Below are 25,027 nucleotides of genomic sequence, written 5' to 3'. Positions count from 1 at the left end.
CAGAAGTTACCAGTATATTCCAAACACGCAAAACTTTATTAAAGTGAAATCACACTTGACATGCAGCCACCTCAGTCCTCCCATACTTTATGATAAATAGCACTAACTATTTTACTTTGATTTTGAAGGTAAAATATTTTAGTGCTATTCTATTAAGACTGGTTAGAAACAGAAGGTTACCATCTTATATTTTCAATGTTGAAACTTGTTTGCACTAACTTTTTTCATATAGTACTGGTAGTTGACTGTGTTTGATCACTTTCAAAATGATATATGGTATTGTGTTGAAATGTATGTATGTGGGGGATCGTGTGGGCTAAATATTGAACACATGTTACAGTTCAACTTGTAATATCTAATATCTAATTATAAAAAGCAAATCAAATTATCACAAGGTTAAGAAAGTCTTATATAAAAACTAGAGCAAAATATGTAAAAGCATTAAATTTACCCACAAATTGATTTTACATATTATCTAAGAATTGTAAATGGGATACTCTATGATTAAGTTATCGACAATTTAATTAGACGACAACAAATCAGATGAAAATTGTTTATACTTTATATAATGTAGCACTCAATTGCTGACATGCATCAGGGTGAAACAGATAAATATAACACATTTATAAGCAAATGTAAAATTTATTTTCAATCTATATAACAACAAATCTGTTTGGCAATTACCATACTCTTAATTACTGTACACAATATTCCATAATGACTGCATAGCCACTATTTTGTACTTTGTAAGTTATCATTCCAATCCTTGTCATTCAATCCAGGTTTAATACCTTAATGCACCAGGAAAAACTCAATGGAGATTGAAATGTATCTTTAACAATAGCTGTCCATGCATTCATCATGATTTTGATAGGAATGAAAAAAAAATAAATAAAAAATCACAAACTTCTATTATCATTCCTGGTAAGGTTTGAGTATTACTGGTAACTTGTTTTTGATGAAGCAAAGTGACCAATGTCACCATTATTTATTCATGAGTACCTACAAATATATCAATAGAATGTGGTTTTTTTCTGTAGAAATTTTAGGGGCTAGATCTTGAATCCTAATTAAGACAAACAGCAATGGTTATGTTACTTAGTATAATTATCCATGATGCATCCTTAGACAAGTGCTAAAACATCTTTCTGATGGGAGAAGTCACTTTTCCCTCATAAGAGTTACAGAAAACTACTGCCAAATCAGGCAATTGTATGAGTATGATCCACGAACCAGACACAAACCGCTTTACCACACAGAATAACATGAGAGCAGTTCTCCACCAGGTACACATTGTTTGTCAGGTTCACAGCACCAAAATATGTCAGATCCAAAACATATAGGTCAGGTGTCACACAATTTTTCCATACTTTTGTACAAATTCTACCAGTTCATCAGCAGGAATGCTTGTTGCCGCTTCATTTATCTGTAATGGAATAATAATAAAAAAAAAAATACCAGTAGCTGGAAATTATAGAACAATTTGTCTCATGTACATTTGTACCTTTGGTATCTCTGCATTGGTTAAAATTGCAAAGAACATTTTCTTATTTGATATGATTTTTTTTTCACTCTAGAGTATCTTCCCTTACATAACAGATATAACAATAACAGGAGGCCAAACATGCTTGCAAGACTTCAACATTTTTTGAATGTTTGTGATGTACAAAAGTTTGTCGAGGTGAAATGCGACTGATTCTTGTGACCTTGAGTGTATTAATAAGCTGTCAAGGTCATTTCTTTTCACAAAGTTTGTTAGTCTGCTCAAAGAAACTAACAGTCAAATTCAAATCTGTTGCATTCCTTACCAGTTGTATCTTACTATGTTTATTTAGTTAATTTTTTTTAGATTGATGATTAGACTGTCTAACAATTCTTTTTTCTCTGACAGGCTTAAATATTGTTATGTTGCAGTTTCCTTTGTACGATTATATATAATATGTACATGTACTGTTTATGGCTCTTTAAATTTATTATTGTCCGTAATACCAAAACACTTCTACTACTACTAACCTCTCTCCACTTGCTGATTCCAGAGTCCACTGTGCGTTTTGTGCCCAGGAGTTTTTTCTGTCGCAGAGCTACATGGTCCCGGAGTAGGGTGTTCTGCTGCTCCAGCTGACTGAGGACATGCTGAAGCTGTGCCTTTTGTTTCACTTTGACTGAGATATTATACACCCGGCTGTCTTGTTGGGGGTCCCCTGAAGGTCGCCTGACACAGATATAAACATTAGGTGTTACTCTTTAGTTTTTCAGTAAATATACCGATGTTTACAAAACATAAAAAGTGTTTTGCCTGCCTATATAAATGGGTGTGCAAAACGACCCCATTCATAATGCATTTTAGAACTTATATTTCCCAAAAAGAAATAAAAAATTCCCAACTGTGTCCATAGAATAAAACTTCCAAAAACACAGATTAATACAATGGCAAAAGGTCAGAACAAACGACAGTCAATGGTCAAAATTGGTGTGAGCCATCATGCATAAACCTAGTTTTACACTGCATTATAAAACTGGTAAGCATGCATATATAACCCTCATAAAACATTAATTAGCATGTTATTTTTTATATGATTTACATGTAAAGTTTTCCAAATTTAAATTTGGTAATTGGATTTCCCCAAAATACCCAGGAAAAACACTGATAAAAGATATCCAATAGTTCCCACTGAATGACATTTATCAATTTTACAAGTATTGCTGAATACTTTATATGGTATATTAAAATATTCTGCCATACAAGTAAAAATTTTCAATGAAATTAAATGGAAGGAAATACTTCAATATTCTGTTTATCAAATATATTCGAAATTTCATGCAGTGTAAGAGATAGTTAGAGTGCTTAATTAAGAATGTCTTAACCAGTCTATACTATGTGTTTAATAAACAATATTTATCGTCTATACATTTCTGATACAAAAATTCTCACCATGCCTCCTCTTTGTTGTCCTTCTGACTTGCAATTACTCCATCCAAGTCATCAAGTATTTTCTCCATCTGTTCTTCCGCAAACATCAACATCACTTCCTCCTTTAATTGAATATAATTGCTTTTTTGAATTAATGAATTCTAATTCAATATAATGATTTAAACATCAATAATGTACTGCAAAATGATTATTTAAACTAATGGAATAAATTTATGCGACAGGTGTGTAAACTTTCCAGCATCAACTGAAACATTCATTTTTACAGATAAGATGATTCTACTACTCCTTTGTTAGTTTTATCAATTTACAAAATCAATCAAGATACAGGCAATAACGATAAGTAATGAAACTGATCAAAAATGAAAGTATTCAAACTTATCATTTTAAACAGTTCAAAGAAAAAAATCTTTTTATTAAATTGATTTAATGTGCTATTTACCAGAGTATAAGATATTTTCACAACCCCTATATGTCCCTGGCCATCAATAATGAATTTGTCTGTGTGTTTTCATTATTTTTTTTCTAAAATGAATGTCTTACACTGATGTGACAATCCAGTTGCTTTGTAAGCTGCATGTGCATCCTTTTGAGGACTTCAGGATTCTTCTTGTGAATAGGACGAAGATGCTTTTGAAATAACTGTAACCTAAAATACAGTAAAAATAGAAAACAAAAATATACATCTACAACTTTCACCTTTGATCATGATTTTCTTAATCTAACTTTTAAGGAACAGATTTAACTTCCACTTTTACAACCTTTTGGCCTTTCAGCATTCTTGGACATTATCGTCTGTCAAGCTTTATCGCTGTAATTGTATACATACCATCATAGTATAAAGTAAAACAAAGGGAAGCTACTCTGATAAATTAGAATGGTCTTTCTTAATTAGTGAAAGAGATAAAATATTATTGCCATTTTGGGTTACTACTATAACCAGACCTTTTTTCAATGGTTTGGGAGGGACCTTTTTGCCTAATTATGGAAGAAAGAAAGTGAATTGGGAAGGAGTTTTTCAGGGGTAAGCTGCAAATTTTAATTATTTGGCTTAAATATATAAAAAAAAAAAATCAAATTTGGAATGAGGCCCATTAACATTATGGGGTATTATATTATCAGCCCCAGAAATACCCTCCAAAACCACTAATAAAATAAAGAGTCTGCTGATCAGTCTATTGGTATTTATTGTGCCGACTGTGCTGACTGGCGCTTGTCAAAAAAGTTTCTTTACATGTTGGCTGGAGTAATATATACAGGACTTACAGGTCTGTAAATTAACTTGCTTATAATACGTAAACCCGCCTATTGTATGCCAACTGGGGTATGTACTTATTACGAAAAATAGCCACAGGAATCGTGTGTAATTATATGTCTTGCATGTCCCCTAGCTCTTTGTATATTTTTAGTTTTAAGCAGAGACCTATATACTAAATCCAAATTCACAAAAAAAATCATCATTTTGACAAGTTTCTCAAAATTGACATAAATATGTCCGTTTCACCCGTAAATATCAAGTAGAAAAGCAAGAAACATTGTTATCAAATTCTAAAAACCTATAATGTTTTTTTTAAATTAGCTATAGCCCAAAATTTCAGCAAAAAATAATTAAAAAAAATCTGATTCCCAGCATTCCTTAATTGCAGTCGCTGTAAATGTGTAGGCCCTACCAATGTCTGGATGCAGGTTATTTCATCAATATATAATGCTGTGTTGAGATGTCCACTGTGTAATCTAACTATCTACCACGTTTGGTAAAAGTTGGACTTCCACTTTTGAAGCACATGGCCACGTCACTATCGTATCGTTTTGTAAAAATCTAAATATGTCTACCCTACGACTCATAACCACAGGTACTTGGGGTAAGAAATTACATTTGTATATATATACTATATAAGCCTCGTATTACTACATATAAAATAGAAAATTCTTACCCCAAGTACCTGTGCTCATAACCTGTAAAATCTTAATATGTCTACCCTACGACTCATAACCTGTGACAGGTTATGAGTCGTAGGGTAGACATATTTAGATTTTTACAAAACGATACGAGAGTGACGTGCTCCTGTGTTTGAAGCGACTGAACTTTTTGTTTGTCCGAATCGCATTTTCTATCATGAGATTACTTTGCAGATGAAATTATCTTTTTCCTGGCTTGTGACAAGGCGTGGTCAAGAATCTGCATTCGTCCTTGTGATTCAGGCTTCTGGGATTCGTCGTTCGTTGTCTCCATGGATTCGCTTTCGTCTGTCATATTCTTCGACGGAGTCCTCCAGTCAATTGTTTATTTTGATTTCCCGCTGACACATTTAAAATAAATATGCTCTTGGTCTTTATAGGGTTTGTCGTTGACGTCTTTCTTTCAAGCATATACTTGAGCATGACTTTTAGGGTGAATTTTCAAATGAAACTATTCATGATTTGAAAGGTTTGTAATAATGTGAAATAAGAAAAAAATAACATAATCATTTATATTAACCATGTGAATGAATATACGACTTAGGAGCTTAATAACGGTTACTGTATAGTGCATTCAAACTATTACATATACATTCCCGTCGTGTTAGTTTTAATCTGTATTTTGTATTAACCAAGATGTCAGCTTCCAGCTTCTATAATACACAAACTAGAGGAAACAAAAAACACGGTTTTAAGTCTTACGCCGAGTTTAACTTCTTCACACGCAAGCGGATATTGAAAATTGGTAGCCTGCAATATATGAAATGTCTCATGGTTGTTCTGGTGATCAATTTGTTGGTGTTTTTATATCTGATATACACACACAACTTATTCTCTATTGACCAGTACGTGTTGTCGGCTGACGGTGCTTCACACTATCACCGGGAAGATGCTCAACATGTGGTTCTTGCCAAGGAAGTAACTGTTATCATAAGGGAATTCGAAGATTTCGAAAATCGTGTTAATGAAACTGTCAAAAATTTTAAGTGGATATCGCCATATATGAATGTGATTATAGTCTCAGATAACATTCCCTATCCGCCACTGGAATTAAACTTCAGCCAGACGATACACTTTGTAAATCTCCAACTGCAGCCAATGCTAGAAAACCCGACTGATACCCTCAGGAGATTAATCACAACTCCATACACACTGTTTATCCCTGATGGTACCAACATAACTAGATCCAAAGCTTTACTCCAAGCAGTTAAAAACATGAAAACAAGGAAATTAATCAAAGCTCTAGCCATCCCAATTGGATATGAAAAGCTGACCTGTCCTGGAATGGATGTGCATTTGCGGTCATGGTCTGTTGATTTCACCAACTTTGTTGGAGGTGAAGGAATGTGTGACTATGTGCAAGGAAATCATGCACTGTTGATGTCTACAAGTGACCTGTTTGAACTGACAAGTCCATTTGAACGCCCCCTGTATGTTTCATTGTACATGCAGTTAACTCTAAGAAGGTGGAAGACAGGAATTTACTCTGGTGAAGTTTTTATGCCAAAGACTATATTTAAAGACTTTCGAAGTGAATGGAAACATAAACACATGGAGGAATTACGTCTTGAGAATACAATGAGAAAATTTGAAATTAAAAAAGTATCCTATGATAAACAGAAAGTAATATATTATGGTTGTTCAAAAGATACCGAGAGGTGCTTTGGAACAGTCGTCAATAACATGCCTGAATTTTTATACAGAGAAAAATGGACCCCACCTTGTTGTTTGAAGGCAGTAAGAGAAACAGCAATACATGTCTTCACAATGTTGAATAAATGTTCGGCTCGCTACTGGCTGGAAGGTGGCAGCTTACTAGGAGCTGCTCGACAGAAGGATATTATTCCTTGGGACTATGATGTTGACATTGGTGTTTATAAGGAAGATCTAGAAAAATGTGAACAGTTTATAACCTTGACAAAAAGGAATAGCTTTACTGATGAAGCAGGTTTCCACTGGGAAAAGGCAACTGAGGGAGAATTCTTCAGAGTTCACTACAGTGTCGTTAATCGAAATCATGTTGATATATTCCCGTTTTATCCTAAGTCTGGGATAATGACAAAAAATACATGGTTTAAAACACATAGACAAGACAGAGAATTTCCTGAACATTACCTAAAACCACTTACAAAGGTGGAATTCATAGGAATGAATGTTTCAGCACCAAATAATATCAGACAGTTTTTAGAATATAAATTTGGAAAAGGAGTGATTGAAAATCCAAGGTTTCCCAACTCGGACATGGTGGTCGGTGGATAAATCTGTGTTATATGTGTGATGCTTCATATCTATTTAATAGAACTAAAAATAATTAATATACATGTTATAGTATACGTACTGTATCTGTATGATTTAAAAAAAATAAACATGACCATTCCTACAGATCTCATCGTTGTGGATGTGGAGTATTTAACATTTGTTTTGTAGTTTGCTACTTTGCATATCGTGTCATTGTTAATTATATATAAGTGTACATGTATATTCAGATTTTGTGTTTGTGTACATGTTTAATATATATACATATTTGATTTCAAATGCAATTTGAACTAAAAAATGTTTAAAATTTCAAATGGTCCTCAACCGATATGCTATATATATTTATAAGTTTTATCCTGTCTTCATCATGATCAGATTGTAGCAATATAATATATATATATATATAGTGTAGTTTAGAAAATCTTGTAAAGGTTAACATTGCTATCACAATTTCTCAAGAAGTAAAGATACATTAAACTTACACATACCAATAAACATCATTTGATGGTGGGACACAAGGTAAATGTAAATGTGTAAAATCAAATGTTTTAAAAAAATTATGAAAGTATTCTTTCATTCCTAATCATAGAAAAAAGTAATTTTGGTGTGTACTATATTTTAATATTTTTCAGGGAATAGGGATAGTAGAATCTGAAACTTGATTTACTTTTCCACAATTTTACCAAAGTATTCATGGATTGTTATATTCCATTATAGACATTTCATATTTTTCACATTCCACTTAGATAATTATAATGATACATATTTTTTATCAGAGACCTATTAAACTTCTATAAGTGTAAACATCAGAAACTTTTCTTAAACTTGTACACTCGTTAAAATCTTCGATATTTGTAGTATAAGATATTTGCCATGCTGATTTATAAAGATAAAAGGAATAAAACATTGATTGAGAATGATGGAAACAGACAAAACTTTTTTTAATTGTATGCTAATCTATTTCTTACAATGCATATGTACATGTATATGTAAATATTGATGTAAAATTCATCATTTGAAATATATACCGGTCCTAAGGATGGTGGTGTTTATTATAAACATGCTCCTGATATATAGGTCAAATTATGTATACTGATGTACAGGAATGAAATCATTTTCACTGTTTTTTCACTTATAAGTTATATGTTTTAGCCTAATATACTTTCAATATAAGAGCTATAGTGTTGCAAAGCAGCTGCTGTTTGTTGTTTATTTATCACATTATATTTAAGTTCCAGCAGGCCTGATATTTTGCCTTATATAATTACATGTTGCCAATTAACCTCTAGGACGGAGTCTTTAAAGTTTCTTTATACAATTGACTTAACCTTTTCATATTAACTACATTTGTAAGTCAAATAGGAAAAATCTCTTTGAAAATCTTTTTAAGTGCTGGAAGACCCAGAGGCCTGCTTTTTTGCCAGCAGGAACCTAGAACATAGTGATATGAAGTTTCTTCATACAAATGACCTTTGTCTTTTTTCAAGGTCACATGGGTCTAGTAGTTTTTTTGAGAACCTTCTGATCAAGTTCTAAAATACCCAAGGCTCTGATCTTTGGCCAGTAGCTAACTATAGGTATACGTACCTGCTATGGAGTGTAGTCAATTTTCTTCTTACGAAGTCAATGACCTTAACCTGTTTTAAAAATAACTGGGGTCGGAAATTTTAAAAAACGTCAAGGATCTTCTTTTTCAAGTGCCAGAAGCAAGGCCCATATGCCTGATATTTGGTCAGAAATTAACCAAGTTTGAGGGCTATAAAGATTTGACCTACAAAAGACGTTTCCTAGAGGAAAATTCTTAGAGTTATTGAGGAATTTAGGTCTGAAGGTCAAAAGTCAAGGAAACCTTTACAATTACATCATATGAGCTCTTTAAGGAAAGCCAAATGATCCGAAATTTCAAATAACGATATTTTGGTTTGCACTTTGCAGGTGTGCAATAGAGGTTTTAAAATTCGCTGTTACGAAAAAAATCATTAGTTAAAAACACTGTTAGAAAACCATAATAAAAGACACATGACCAAGCTCTATCAGATGGGAAATAGTACCGGGAACTATGCAGAAGACTAAACTCTTTGTGATTTCATAAAGTGAGAAACAAATATCCAGATTTGCAATAGATGTTTCAAAAGTATGTAAGGTCAAAGTCGCTGTAACTATAATGGAACTGGTAACAATTTCAAATGGTGATACGCAGACATGTTGATGTGCAATTTCTCAAGGCCAGGGTCAAGGTCAATGTTAAGATCATTGGAACCAATAATATACTGTCAAAAGACATCATATGTCTAATAAGGGTCATGCAGAAAAGGGCAAAACATTTTCTGAAATTTTACACGTATGCTGTGATATGCAGATGACCATTATGTGCAATAGGGGTTTGGGAATTTCTTATGATGATTGTGATAAGCAGATGAGGGATAAAGTCGATTTCCAGCCAGAGATTATTATCTCTTGTTATCATTGATAACATGTACTGGATCATGGCACACAGCATTTTGTATATATTTATCCATTTTGTTTGTATACATATACATTGTGTTATAATGAAAATGCTTATAAATTGTTATTTTTTTACATTGTCTATTTATCATCACGACTAGAAATTCAGCTAAATTATGGAGTGATATTGATGGCATAATTACATGTACAGTATGTTGTTGAATTTTCTCCTTTGAAATGACATGTATATATCACGGTGCTGGTAGTTGATCTTTTATTATATCACATTCAGCCATCAGCCCCGTACAATATGGCACAAAGAAGATTTAATCAGGACTCGTTGATAAGGTTTAATGTAGATATTTTATACACGGGAAACTCCACTAATAAGCTTGATAGTGTATACTTTATCTATTGACCGAGCTAGTTACTATAATGTACCAGATCTCGTTTACATTATGTATTTTGTTGAGCCAAATTCAGCCACATGCATTGTTGAATTTTCGGGAAGTATTTTTCAAGCACAATGTAACAAGAAATATTATAAATGTGTAATAATAATAATTGTAATACAATTCTATTATAAATTGTGTGACGAAAATTAACGATAAATTGTGCTAAGAAAAGGAATTTTATTTAAGTTATCCAAAGAACAGAAACTTTATATTTTAGAGTATGATAAGAACAACAATTCTGATTGAAAGGTATAGTAATAACCTTCATTAGACGAAAATTTTCAATGAGAATTTAGACAAAGTAATGAAAGTGGTGATTCTTCTAAAAAATGTTTATCTCTATTTAGCGGCATTAGTAAACTAATAGAATTATATAAATGTAACCTTATATTCTGGAAATACCTTTTTAGGTTACAGTTTTATGTACATCAGTTTCATACTATCTCTCGTCACAATCGAGTAGCCAATTCTAATAGAAATTTGATTATTCCAAATAAACAGCTGCTCTCTGATAAAGAATTGACGAAATTCTGAAACTATCAACGGTGAATTAATGGTTAAAAAATTCGCAACATAACAACATGTATCATTTCATATCATGGAGACCAAATGACAATAATGTAGATTTTTACAGTACATGTCTATTTGTTAGTCCAATTGTCCCGTTTGTGGAAGTTCTGTATTATGTCTGATTATTTGTTTATGTTGATTTTATTTAAGATCGGTACATTATCTAATTGTCAAAATTGGAATTGTGGTTTCAGCAAATTTAATGTTACATGTACGCTGCTATAAGCATATCAAACACATTCTTGCTAGTTTGATAATCTGCATTGTATTGTTAGCTCACCTGCCAGAAGGGCAAGTGATCTTTATGCCTTGGTACACTGTCCGGCGTCTGACGGCCCGACGGCAACTTTTTACCTTCAAACCACTTCTGAATAACCAAAAGGCACGGTAGGTTCTGATATGCCTGTAGCAAGCTTGGATAAAGACCTACCAAGTTTGTTTAAATGAATGGCCTGGACTATTTTCAAAATCTCAGGGACGAAATGTCTAAAAACATTTTTTTAACCAATTCTCCTCAATAACCAAATGACACAAGGTACTGATATTGGGTCTTTAGCATGCCGGGATGAACGGCTTCCAAATTGATTCAAATGGCTGACCTTAACTTCCCCTTAACTTAAAGTAATTTTAACTCCATAGCAAAAATTATTCAAATCGTCAAACAACTTCTTCTCAATAACTGAAAGGTCCAAGGCACACAGGGCCCGTAGCATGATATAATTGACTTGAAGGGCTACGAAGTTTGTTCAAATTAGTTATCTTAATTCACTGTTAAGGCCACAGGGATCATGTGTTAAACTTTTCAAATTACCATTACTTATTCTCAATTACCAAAAGTCTTAAGAGTCCTGATATTGCCGGTCACTAACATGCTAACACTTACCAAGTTTGTTTAAATGATTTACCTTAACACATAAAAAGGTTCCGGGATCAAATGTGTTAAAATCTTTTAATATCTTCCTTTTGGTAACCAAAATGTCTACAATAATATTATTTAACTATTGGAGTACTTGGTAAAATTGTGACATAGCTTTTTGTTTGACATGTTTTGGAGTCCACATAAACACACTAAATCTATTTTGAAACTCTCATTAATTAAATCAAGCATTACAAATTAAAGTACATTGTATTCTGTACTAGCTGACACAGATGAGCGATTCAGGCCCTTGAGCCTCTTGTATAAGGGAGATAAGATTAAGCCGATTACTCTTGTTTATCTCTTGATGGTTGTGGGATTAGATTCGTCACTCAGGATTCATGACTACATCATCTGCTTCGTATATTTTATAATGAAAACTATTGAATGGCGTAAGTCTTTTATAAAATAATGAATGTTTTATAATTTATTAATAAAGTGGTTTATTTGGAGTATTTTGTTCGTAATATGTCTACTGTAATATAACTATGACGCACAGAGTTCGTAATATGTCTACTGTAATATAACTATGACGCACAGAGTTCGTAATATGTCTACTGTAATATAACTATGACGCACAAAGTTCGTAATATGTTTACTGTAATATAACTATGACGTACAAAGTTCGTAATATGTTTACTGTAATATAACTATGACGCACAGAGTTCGTAATATGTCTACTGTAATATAACTATGACGCACAGAGTTCGTAATATGTCTACTGTAATATAACTATGACGCACAAAGTTCGTAATATGTTTACTGTAATATAACTATGACGCACAGAGTTCGTAATATGTCTACTGTAATATAACTATGACGCACAAAGTTCGTAATATGTCTACTGTAATATAACTATGACGCACAAAGTTCGTAATATGTTTACTGTAATATAACTATGACGCACAAAGTTCGTAATATGTTTACTGTAATATAACTATGACGCACAAAGTTCGTAATATGTCTACTGTAATATAACTATGACGCACAAAGTTCGTAATATGTTTACTGTAATATAACTATGACGCACAAAGTAGATCGGTTATTTACAATAATAGTTATAAGCTAAAAGCAAGAATGGCATGATTCAGTGTTCATGTTAAAAGTGTACATATGTAAATTACATGATGTTGTTTTTTATGATGCTTTATCATTACACACATTATGCTGGTATTCCAATTCCATGGGATACAAGATAGTGAATGCGATACTATATCATGTCATCACAGGAACGCTCGTGGCACAGACCCTTTTGCACAAATTATCAACTCGCTAATTTTTGAAATGCAACGCTGCCTACTTTTGAGTTGCACAGGAATATAAGGTTATCCGCTAGAATGAAGACAGTGAGTCTGTAGTTGTTTCTGTACCGAATTGTGTTTAGTCGATCAATGAATTCCGCACGTTTACTCCTTCACCAAATGTCAAATACCGCTTCCATGACAGGAACAACATTACTCCTTTCCTTGTTTTGTGTATCAATGTCGGTTTCAAGCCTTCTAATCTATCCTATGTTGTTGACAGCCCGTTGACAACCAGACTCATTTCGGGCCATTTCAACAAATGCAAGTCTTGCAAAGGTGTCTTACAATTCAGGCGATGTCAATTTACTATTCTGCCCGATACGGAACGCAGTGCCTTCTGCAACATTAACATATGAATTGAAATGAAAAAAGGTTCAGTCGCGTTTACTACTTTGGTACACATGGACAATGCGTTGATCCCCTTATTTCTACATGGATAATAACATGGACTTTTGTACGAGTGACTGATGATGGAAATATACCACAGTTGTTTTATACTATGCCGAGGTGTTCAGTAAACTTCAACTGAAGTTGATTTTCCCCTTAAGTTTTGGCTTACTTCTTTATAAATAGACGAGCAAAATTACCCAAACACAGAATTGATATCGGCAAATTTCATTTATTCTACATCATATAGCAATTTAGATATGCCGATTAAGTTTACCGTACTTTCCCACTAATTTGGTAAATAATGTTTAAAATAACTACTAAAAGTACTACTCTACTTCTTTATGATTGGCGAACGAAACTTCTTACGTTTGCGAACGAACAGTGATGATAAACTTGTTTTATAAGTGCGTTGCTATATCACAGTCTTTTAAAGTCAATACGTATACGTAGCTACTTATTAACACTATCTAAATATGTTTCTGTTTGGCTCCTGTGTGAATACAATCCGGATAGCTCTAAAGTTTGGTCATCGGATTCATCAGAACCTACAACAGAAGATGAAAAAACAAAATTATTTTCTTTTCTGGATAGACAGTATAACAAAACTTAAGTCTGCTATACTAGTATTTCATTAATACCTTAGATTCTGACGTGTTTATAACATAATCTAAAATCACAAAACATGCGATTACGTATTGGTACAAAAAGTATACATTTCTTGCTTTTTAGAGAAATTAATTCTGAACACATCTGTTCAGAATAAGAATATTATTGAAGACAGAGGTCTTGTCTACAGTAAAACTCGAAACATGTACAAGCAAAGGAAAACCTATATATGAATAGTGAATAAGCAAACTAAAAATAAAAACAAAATAATAGAATTAAACTATTTCTGGGAAACCTAGATCTGGTACATTTATAAGAACTGAGATGCTTTCATTAAAATACAGAACAAAATATCTAGAAATTATTTGGCAAACTATTTCATTTGTTTGGCATATTAATGTTTACCACTATAACTTACAGTTTTGACTTCTGTATATTGTTGAAGACCGTATTCTCCCCTGTAAACAACGTAGAAGTGTAAGTCGCAACAAGCGAAAAGAAAAATGCTTTACCTACATAAATACATTGTTAACGACAATTGAACTAATATAATAAGATTGACTATTTAAACTAACGGAACACTCGTTACTCTAGTGATGTGAAGAATTTTATAATGAAGCTTTTAAATATTTGTAATGTATGCCTCCGATAAATGGTTTATTCTTGTATTGTAAACAATGAATATGTATATCGTCCCTTTCGGTAATCTCAATACCACAATCGTGAATCTAAACTTTATTTTCGAAATGGAATGTTCGTTTACATATTCTTTCTTCTTAAATGCATCACGTCATCTTCCTAATTATTTAAATACGAGTATGCTAGATAAAAATTGTACTTACAGTTCTCGTCCTATTCCGGACATTTTGAATCCCCCAAAAGGACTTTGTGGACAGATAACATTATAGGCATTTACCCTACAGAAACCAGAAAACAATGCAGCTGTTATAGTCTTCTCATCATAGATCCCAAAATAATCTTTATTACGTACATTTGGTACTACACTTCCTCAACCTTCCATAACCTTCTTTCAGGTATAAAACAAAATTCAACAGTCAAATATTTCCGTTATGGGAATATCAGAACATTATAACATTAATATTACGGGAACACGACGTCATTCTATATCATGCATGGTATCAGGAACATCCTGCGTACCGTCACTTCAATAATTGGTGTAAATAAAATTTAATCAAGTCGTAGAAATGAAGTCAGTTGAGTCAGCAAACATCTACAGATAGAATTGTTACTTTGATATTTGTTGTTAATGATGTTTATGTTTGGAAGCCTAGTTCTGATAATTCATTAAACATTAACAAAGAAATAATAAATAAATAAATAAATAAAGGATATAAATGTATTAATCTTTCAAATAGTTTATCGTTTTATATCCATACATCGTAAATCTTATAGTTCAACTAAATATTGCTTATTACAGCAAACTGTATATATCTGTAGAGAAATCACTAGACATTATAATAATGTCTGCCACTTTAACTTACCACACTGAACCAGCCTTGACATTATTGCTGAAGGTTATTGCTTTCTCAAGATCGTTAGTAAATATGGCAGCTGCCAGTCCGTATTCTGTATTGTTGGCCTTCTCGATCAAATCCTGCATGTCCTTAAACTTTATTATCTGTTGAACTGGTCCAAAGATCTGAAATGATTGAAATATGATTTTTTTTTTACTTTCAATTTCAAATATTTCTATCATTTTATTCTCTTTTATTTTATCACTTTTGTGAAAACTATGATTCGACGAATGTCCAATACGCACAAATAAATATATATTAATATGTTCGTTCTTTTAATCATTTACACAGGGATATACTTCTACGCATTATAACTAAATCGTGTATATCAGACTAATATACCTTTTCAAGATAGTGGTATTCTATATTTTGTTTATACATATGTTTTCCCAGTTTGATCAATTGCAGTTAAAATTACGGTTTCATTTATATTTTGATATTTTTGTTGCTTTTGGATACAAGAATTACCCACCATCAAAGGAATGTGAGAAATGTCATATCACATGAAATTGAATGTACATGTACATATTTGATTTGATAGGATTTAACAAGCGCCTTTTTAAGTTTTGGTAAACTAAATTTAGTTACAAGCAGATGCTTTGAATACATAAAACAGTGTTTTTGTTTTGTTCTTTGATTACCAGAGTTGACGCAACTCTCCCATTTGATACAAACCTCCTCCCTGCCGATGGTCATGCTCTCTGTGACACCAGAGAACACTGTTGGCTCTATGAAGTAACCTTTGCCTTTGATTTCCTTCCCTCCACATTCCAGCTTGGCACCTTCCTTTACCCCGGTATCGATAAGAGACAGGATCTTCTTGAATTGTGTTTCATCTATCTGAGTTACATAAACGTTAAATGTACTTTCTGTTCGAAGGGACTTCAGTCAAGTTAAATTTATTATGTCACAAACTTGTTCATAAAACTTGAAATAATAATGTCGGGATTTGATAATGTATTGATTATATGCATTTTTTAGAAACACATCGTGAAGAACCAATAACATTTCTAGATATTTAAATCATAACACAACAATATACCTGTGGTCCGGATTCGAACTGAGGGTTAAAAGGATCGCCTACTGTCCGGGCTTTAGCTCTGTTGACCAGCCTGTCTTTGAAATCTTCATAGATCTCCTCCTGGACGTAGGTTCTTGAACCCGCCGTACAACACTGACCTTGGTTGTAAAACAGCGCTTGATGGGACATCTCTGCTGCGAAATCCACTGTATAAGAATAGTGAATGTGGAGATTCCAACAATGCAAACATGGCAAGTTGCATTCAAATACCAACAGCAATGAAAGAGCACAAGCATATTCACCTGTATCTGCCAAGCATTCAAAACCACTTCTACAATTTTTTTGAATGGTTTCAAAGCGTCTAATTATCAATACTCTCAATGAATACGGTGACGCTTTAACCAATATACGGGCGAAAAGAATGCTACACGGTACATGCCTAATTTTGGCAAATTGTTATGCATATGAGTTTTATTTAATTTCCTGAAGCTTTTACGGCGAGAAGAATGCTGCAGGAAATAATAATGCCTAATTTGGCGATATTGGAGCTTCGCATAGATAAGAACTCAACTTCCTGATAAATCAGTTTGAAAATGAAACGGACATTTAAGTTTATCATGGCCTTGTCGTATATTGTGTAGTGAACTATCTTGCCTACTTTATATTCAAGGAGAAATCAAACACAGATGAGGTGGTACATTTTCAGAAGCTACACGAAGCATAGAATTGATTAAATACAAAATTAAAAATAATAATGGCGCGTTTCATATATTTTGAAGCACAGATACCAAAACCAATCTGCAAAGAAATCGCTAATCTAGCTCAAAATCGAAAAACGATTTGCATGGAGACCATTGAAAAGTTAAATGAGTTAACCAAAGCTTAAAAGACAGGATAAATGCATTCATCGTAATATTAAGGGATACTCTTAATATGAAATATGCTTACAGTTTGCATCTGCGAATATAACGTTCGGACTTTTGCCTCCTAGCTCCAGTGTGACTCTCTTCAAATTGGAATCGGCAGCAGCCTTCATAATCAGTTTTCCGACCTACCATATAAAATGACCATGAATGTTAAAGTGTGAAATTTTGTATCAGTATATAAGTCTAAACTTTTGGTCACCATAGATCAATTATCAAAAGCGTTGTTGACATATTTCCTGAATCGTCACTGATAAATTCTACGGTACCTCTGTTGAACCTGTGAAGGCTACTTTGTTGATATTCGGGTGACTAGAGATGGCAGCTCCAGCAGTTGGACCATATCCGGCCACTATATTCACAACTCCTGGCGGGAAACCAGCCTGTAAACGGATACATATAAAAAATAGGTTTTTTTTTGGTAACACATCTAACGATTCTTATGAGTGAATGTGGCACTATAGACAAATGAGTCAGGAATGTAATTTGACATTTTCATATTATTTAATATTACCTTTAACTCAAACACATACCAGACTATAACTTAAGGAATATCACAAACTGGTTTTAATCATAATATTGATTAAACCATGGTTTCATCAATTGTATTTTACATCTTTTAAACGCACCATGGCAAACTTACATTTACACGAAAAAGGCAAGTTGAAATTGTCTTTTTAGAATACTGTCGTTAAGTAACATACACATAAACATCCAATGCTAGTAATTAATTAATGAAATAATTATATCCTTAATTTGAACTACTTATCTTCAAACAAAGCAAACCAGCAATGCCATTCTATGAATATTAAATGTACAGTCCTGGAGTGACACAAAGGATGACGCATTCTTTTGTTTATGTCTGCAAACAGTAATAAGATGTAAATGTAGATATTGACCTACCTCTTTAAAGAGAGATCCCATGTACAGGGCCGTTAGTGGAGTTTGCTCGGCAGGTTTCAGCACGATACAGTTACCACAGGCTAGAGCAGGTGCTACTTTCCACGTCATCATCAGAACAGGAAAGTTCCACTGTAAATTCACCGATACACAGTACACAGTACATGTAATGACATAGAAAAGTAGAATATATTATTTTTCTAACATTGCCTTGATATCTCCAAACATTATGTGGCTATTGGATCTCAACGTCTAGATTTTGACATTTCTTTCGTCCTTCTTGCCTTTAGGCCGTTAGTACCACTGCCTACTCATATAAGGACAAAACAGCTGTTTAATGCAGTTTAATTCATTTGTGGACCTATTGTATCCAACTCTTTTGTTTACCTTGTGATCCTTAACATGAATCCAGCATATCTTGCATTCTGATATCACACTTATTGTTATATGCTGTAAGATATACATTTGAATGACCTGATGTTATATCGAAATGATACACAAGACATAATAGCATCACTTTAACGCGGAATACTATTACAGTTATTGTGTCTTGTTAGTTTACCGGAATTATTTGTCCGCATATTCCCACTGGTTCATGTCTCGTGTAGCAAAAGAATGGTCCATCTAGAAAATGAACAAAGTGGATAAACAATAAACTACAAAGACAAACAGAAAATGGTTCATTTATTAATGAAATCGCTAATACAAAAGGAGAGTTGTCATAAATCTATAGCGACCTATTTTGTGTTTCCTTCGTCTCCTCCATAGCATCAACACTTATCAATATTAAATTATTTTGAATACTGTGTATTATTAAGTAAATTATTATTTGTTTTTCAAATATTAATGATTCATTTCTTAATGTTTAGAATTCATTCATTAACATTAATAAATATCTAAATGACTTATTGATAACTGCTTCTTTTCCCCACAAAGGCTTGCCATATTTATAAATGTAAATAAGCAGACAACTACATTTGTTTATCATTTCATCATTTTTAAATGGTCTTTATAAACGTATCTCTCACTTGTTTCGTGAAATTATCTTTGCCTTATAGCTCAAATGACAGGAGACTGAACTTAGATTTCAAGCGTGCTATTCACGAGCAGCAACACCCAGTTAACGATTTTCGCCTGAATGATGACGTACCGACAGGGATCGTCCTTCCCATGATCTTGTCTGTCCAGCCGGCATAGTACCGGATTGTGTTGATAGCCATTGTCATGTCATTCATATACATATCCCTGAATGGCTTTCCATTGTCCATTGTTTCTATACTCTGTAAACATTAAGATAAGTATGTTTGTAGCAATTAGAAACATTTCTTCATAGAAAATGACTACAATGTAATACTTTTGTGACATTATATTGTGACTCTATTTATGATATTATTCTGTGACATTACTTTTTTATATTAGTTTGCGACATTATTTATGATATTATTTTGCATTATTTGACATATGTTTTATATATTACTGAATTTATACTAAATGTTGGTTTTCACTTGCGTGTTTTTTTAAATTAATTTCACATTGTAATGGTTATTTGCATATTATACAAAACAGAATGTGTCGAAAGAACTTTCGTTGCATATATACAGTGTAACCTCACTTTACCGACCACTAACTCTAACGACAACCTGTATCATCCGACCATGTTCATCGGAATTGAGACAGGCTCCACTGTCATTACCGACACTGATTTCTCAGCACACGGTCATATCTGACACAATGACTCGGTGTAGAGTCCGCTTCTTTCAAACAAATGCATATATACTATAGAATAACGAACTAAATATTTTATGTGTAAATATTTTCAGGAATAACTGACCGATATGTAGACTCTGTCTCGTTCCATCAAGTCAGCCAGCTTGTTTAGGAGAACCCCCCGCTGGCTGGCGTTCATCATCCGCCATGGTGATTTAGGCTCGAATGCAGCTTGTGCGGCCTTCACTGCCTTGTCGATGTCGGCCTTCCGGATTATAGAAGTTTTAGCGTGGATGAGAATATCATTTAGTATCAGGTGGGGACTTATTATGAAAACTAATGTGGCCCTTTGGTATTATAAAAAATGCGTATAAGGAATATTTATTATTAACAGATACATAATAATTATATATATATTATATAAAGCTGAAACTTATAATTACTGGTCTGGTCGTTTTGGATTATAAAAAATGTGTAAAAGAATATATATCATTATGTAGAACCCACCTCCCTTCGATCCAAAATCCAATAACAATAATGTGCTATGGTAAAAAGTTTGAAGTCGGTGTCATGGTCATTTTGGACTTAACTAAACTCCCATTATATGTTACATGGGCATGGATCGATGCTTTAATAGTCTAATTTAGTTGGTCCTTGAATATGATATGTATTTCTATTACCTTGTCGCCTTCCTGAACATTGGTTATCTTTTCGCCTGTACTTGGGTTCAGGGTGGGGAAAGTTTTTCCACTGACTGAATTCACATACTCATTGTTGATGAAAAGCTGTGAGAAATACACAAAGTGAAAGGGCATTAGTACAGCCATGTATGTAACCCCTACGATATCCTTTTTTGAGACAGCGACGCTATCCTTTGAGCAAACTAATCTCCATTTCAAATAGTGATGCAGTTTCCCGTATGAAATGATGGACTTCAGATCACCAGAAAATTAAGGAGGCGTACATTTACACTAATCTTAGCAAATGGTACGTTTACCTTTCCGTAGTGATACCCAAATAACTGCCAGCAAAAGAAACCATGTTTAATGAAACGCATGCAATTTATGTAATTCGATTCACCACATGGGAGCACGTGTGAATTCGGACAGGCTTTTCGTCTTCCCGCTTTCCACCACCGCGTCATCCTGACCTCCTAATCGTTCATAGTAAAACAATTTAGTTTTAACGAAATCTGCTTCAGATACATTAGATAGCAAGCATGCTTTTACATTAGTATTTATTTAAATATTATTAGTCATGTCTTAGTAAAAGAACGAGTGATCTTATACAGTAAAGTGATAGTCATAGGCAGTAGAAATCATTGGTCGTGTGGTAAATAGTCATTATAGTGGTAGACATTTTAGTGCATGCTGTAACATAAACACATGGTGTTATGGTACATATAAATACATGTTATTACGATACACATAATAGTACGCGTAGTCGTGTTAAAGACATAGGCAGACTATGGTAGACTGGCATAAGTGCATGGTATTGTTGATATGATAAGCATAATTGGTCATATGGTAGACATAACTGGTCATGTGGTAGACATAATTGGTCATGTTGTTGAGTTAGACATAATTGGCCATGTTGTTGAGTTAGACATAATTGGTCAGGACGTGGACATAATTGATCGTGATAGACGTAATTGGTCATGTTGTAGAAATAGCCATAATTAGTCGTGTCATACACAAAATTGGCTATGGAAGAGACATTTTCAGTCGTTTTAGAGCTATGCACGGGATGTTGCAAGTTCAGTGTACTGGCTGTTGTGTGCAAGACATAAATTAAATTATCTAAACATACGAGAAAGTCACAGGCAATTTGGACTTCAATTAATCCGATAGCGCCATTACAACGGTTGTAGTCTATAGTTGTCGACTGTTAAATAGCCAAGACAAGTGGTTATTTACAAATGATCTACAATCGACTGGCAAATTCCTCCGAGATGTTATGTCGACTAATGACACAGAATGTTACCTTGTCTATACGTCTGCGATAACACTGTTAGTTTAGTCGATATACGATTTCACAAGTCTCTCTCGCTTTTTTATTGTTCAACATGTAGTTATTATCCATGCTCACACTTATAATATTACCTTGAATGTGTATTTTCTAAACACAAATTAAATAATTCAAAAAAATATTCCATCTCATTTAATTATCCATGATAGCATACTGTTTATAACCATAGAAAGATAAACACTGAATCAAAACAACCTATACACAGGGTCATAATGTGGAATGCAAGAAATTTACATATCTACATAATATAGCTTTGCAATGCAAATATTGTACATGTATGCCCAAATAAACCTGCCTTGTTCGCACGTTTTCATCATTTAATTATGTTTGTTAGCTCAATGTCGCAGCCGGATTCTATTTATAACTGATGAAATTACCAAATGTTCATCTAAAAATGAATGCATTCACCAACCTTTGTGTATTTGACCTTCGGGTTCTTGATAGGCTCTGGTAAGGTCACACCTGCCATAACTGAGAAATATCAACAGGATCCTATTCTGACTGGTCACTGGGAGATGGTCGTGTGACTCTATCGAGAGATAGTGAGTATATATATGTATATAAGTCATGTGATCGGATAAACCACCCAAGCGGAAGGATGCGTGAACATGTAAGCCCATCTAAGGGTTTCTGTGGTGACGATTTATTGGTGTCATCAGCTGATAATAAAATCAAAATCAACACAGACATATAACATTGATATATCTGTTACGATAAACGTGTATTTGTTGTCGAAATATACCCACAAGATCTCTGTCGTTCTGTAATATATTATATCATATATCATATGTTATATATATATTCAAACATATTTCGCAGGTCATACTTCAACTTTGATCAGTTTCCGTCGCTCACCATCATTGTATACATATAGGATTAGAAGGATAAGAAGACAAGTAGATGAGACAACAGATATAAGTAATCACGGGAACTGCCTAATCAAAACTATATATACAGTTCATAACGATGATAATGTTTCCTAAAAGTGTTAAAGATATATGTATATCATTTATAAGAAGCATGGTCGCATCTATTGATAATTACATTAATGTGTTTTAGCTAGTAAACGGACATATACGGACCAATTCTCTTTAGAACCATAACTAAAACAATAGTCATATTTAATATAAATGAATGCATAATGAAACTTTAAAAGCGATTCTAACTTTCTTACAAAAGATCTGAAGTAAAGTAGTAAAACCCCTAGTCTAGATCATGAGCGGACTCTCTGAACACATCATATCTAGAAAGGAGCACAATTGTAAATACACTATATCAAGGACAAATAATCTGTATTTATATGTCTAAGTATTTGTATTAAGGATACTGAACTGACACAGTGTATCCAATTAAAACTTAAAGTCCATACTTTGATTGGACTAGTGTTGTAAACGATCCATGAGTTAAATCTGCAGACAAGAAAAAAAACACAATATCTGGTTTTGCAGTCCAAGTAGACCGCACAACAATAAACAAATCGGTCATTAAAGGAATTAATCTGATGTTTAATTGATTTTCGTTATATCGGTCTGGCGTCGGTCCAGACCGATATAAAAAGTTTGTAAAACATTACAATAATTCAGCATCTGTAATCTCTTATCAGACCCTGGTAAAACCAAAATATTCTTGGACTTGGTAGATATTGTAAAATTATTTTCAAAAATCAAAACTATATGGACCTTTTCAGATCAAACAAAAACATCCGTGCCAAATATTGATACAATAACACATTATCTGACTGAACAGCAGATCATAGAAAAACAAAATGTTAGCCAACTATTGACGGACAAATTGACGACGGGACGGACGTAGAAGCTATACCAAAATCAACGGGTGTATAAAAACAAAAGAATACAAGAAAGTCTCTTGCACATGCTTACATACTCGTATACATATCAGGAATATAATTCGTGAAAGTTTGCTCAGTAGAGTTTTAGTAAACATTCCTTATGTTCTCTTTTCTTCACTTGTCCACATGCGTATAAATGATGGAGGATTATCCCTTCTTTTGGTTCGGTTAGTTTCCATTTATGTTTAAATGGAGTTGCGTGTTTATCGGAACGCATCATTAACATCCATCAAAGTATTAACGTTTCGTCGACTTTTCCTGTCGCTTTACAGACAATATACATGAAGCAATATTTGATATACGTAGAAGTTGAAAGTAGACCAAATGACCACTTGCTGTGAGAAAAAGAGTCACTAACAAGGCTGACAAGCAATGTTTAGGTCCTGTTCATACATCTTCAATAACGCCTAGCTAGGTAGGTTCAATAAGTTAACAACGGAGTTTGACAATACGTAAGGATGGAAAAGACTTTTTTAAGAATTGATCATGAATAATACAATCTGAAGAACTAGTAATAAAGGCATGACGTATTTAATAAACCCAGATCCAGCAATATTACAATAAAGGGGTGTCCCCGCTCTAAGTTTTCAATGCTATCTACCTGTACAATTGATCTTTGATTAACTTATGTTGCATAATGTTAAAAACGGTATATGAGAAAACTGGGCGGGCCTGTGGCAGTGTAATAAAGTGTCAGCATGTCCTAGAGGGTCTATCATCTATTGTGCTATACAACAACAATCATACCTTCAACATAAGCAAATGCAAGCTTATATGGAAAGTGTTTACACCTTTTTGTGCACGTGTGAAATATTAAGAGCATGTCTCTATATCGAAATGTTCCCTCTGGTATTGTATAAACAAAACAATGCCTTATAGTGTCTTGTCAGATTTGATTTAAAAACAATTAGAAATCATCGTATGAAGCCAATGAAAAAAAAACGCACAAAGAAATGATTTCCTATTTTTCATGAAAAACCAAACACACTAAGAAAGTCTTCGGTATTCTTCAGGAAAAACCAAACAAAGAATTTTTCCCGACTTTTCATGAGAAAACAAATACACAACGAAATTATGTCCTATTCTTCATAACTAAACACAAAACTCTTTCCTATTCTTGCTGATGGTACATGTATTTTGTACACCCAGTTAGATTATCTATATAATCCTGCAATTCCTAACTATAAATCGTACAAAAATATTGTTTATTGCAACGCATGATATGTTAACCTTT

The 25,027-nt window shown here is 33.3% G+C and overlaps 3 protein-coding genes across 3 annotated transcripts in view; 1 reads left to right on the top strand and 2 right to left on the bottom strand.

The window, feature by feature from the left end:
* Positions 1-5,265, bottom strand: part of LOC117333919 — a 6,466-nt gene extending 1,201 nt beyond the window's left edge. The window contains exons 1-5 of the mRNA XM_033893336.1: positions 5,056-5,265; positions 3,473-3,578; positions 2,933-3,033; positions 2,014-2,212; positions 1,358-1,426 (exon numbers count right to left, since the gene is read on the bottom strand). Of these exons, the coding sequence (XP_033749227.1) occupies positions 1,358-1,426; positions 2,014-2,212; positions 2,933-3,033; positions 3,473-3,578; positions 5,056-5,183 (603 nt within the window). The 5' untranslated portion in view covers positions 5,184-5,265. The remainder of the gene's footprint in view (positions 1-1,357; positions 1,427-2,013; positions 2,213-2,932; positions 3,034-3,472; positions 3,579-5,055) is intronic.
* Positions 5,266-5,528: 263 nt separating this feature from the next.
* On the top strand, positions 5,529-11,982 carry LOC117334204 (fukutin-related protein-like). The gene has a single exon (XM_033893689.1). It carries the CDS (start codon positions 5,648-5,650, stop codon positions 7,145-7,147), a length of 1,500 nt encoding a protein of 499 aa, XP_033749580.1. The 5' UTR covers positions 5,529-5,647; the 3' UTR covers positions 7,148-11,982.
* Positions 11,983-13,433: 1,451 nt separating this feature from the next.
* LOC117334205 (retinal dehydrogenase 2-like) lies at positions 13,434-22,489 on the bottom strand. The gene is made up of 14 exons (XM_033893690.1): positions 22,357-22,489; positions 20,597-20,701; positions 20,041-20,181; positions 19,360-19,489; positions 18,772-18,833; positions 18,213-18,341; positions 17,579-17,692; positions 17,335-17,437; positions 16,408-16,592; positions 16,041-16,205; positions 15,333-15,490; positions 14,673-14,747; positions 14,249-14,288; positions 13,434-13,769 (listed from the first exon to the last, which is right to left on the bottom strand). The coding sequence occupies exons 1-14, from the start codon at positions 22,411-22,413 to the stop codon at positions 13,740-13,742; spliced, it is 1,494 nt and encodes a 497-aa protein (XP_033749581.1). The 5' UTR covers positions 22,414-22,489; the 3' UTR covers positions 13,434-13,739.
* Between the last annotated feature and the right edge of the window lie 2,538 nt (positions 22,490-25,027).

This window comes from Pecten maximus, chromosome 9 (genome assembly GCF_902652985.1).
Source record: "Pecten maximus chromosome 9, xPecMax1.1, whole genome shotgun sequence".
NCBI classification, from domain to species: domain Eukaryota; kingdom Metazoa; phylum Mollusca; class Bivalvia; order Pectinida; family Pectinidae; genus Pecten; species Pecten maximus.
The sequence above is the reverse complement of the archived record's forward strand: the minus strand, read 5'-3'. Positions and strand labels throughout refer to the sequence as shown.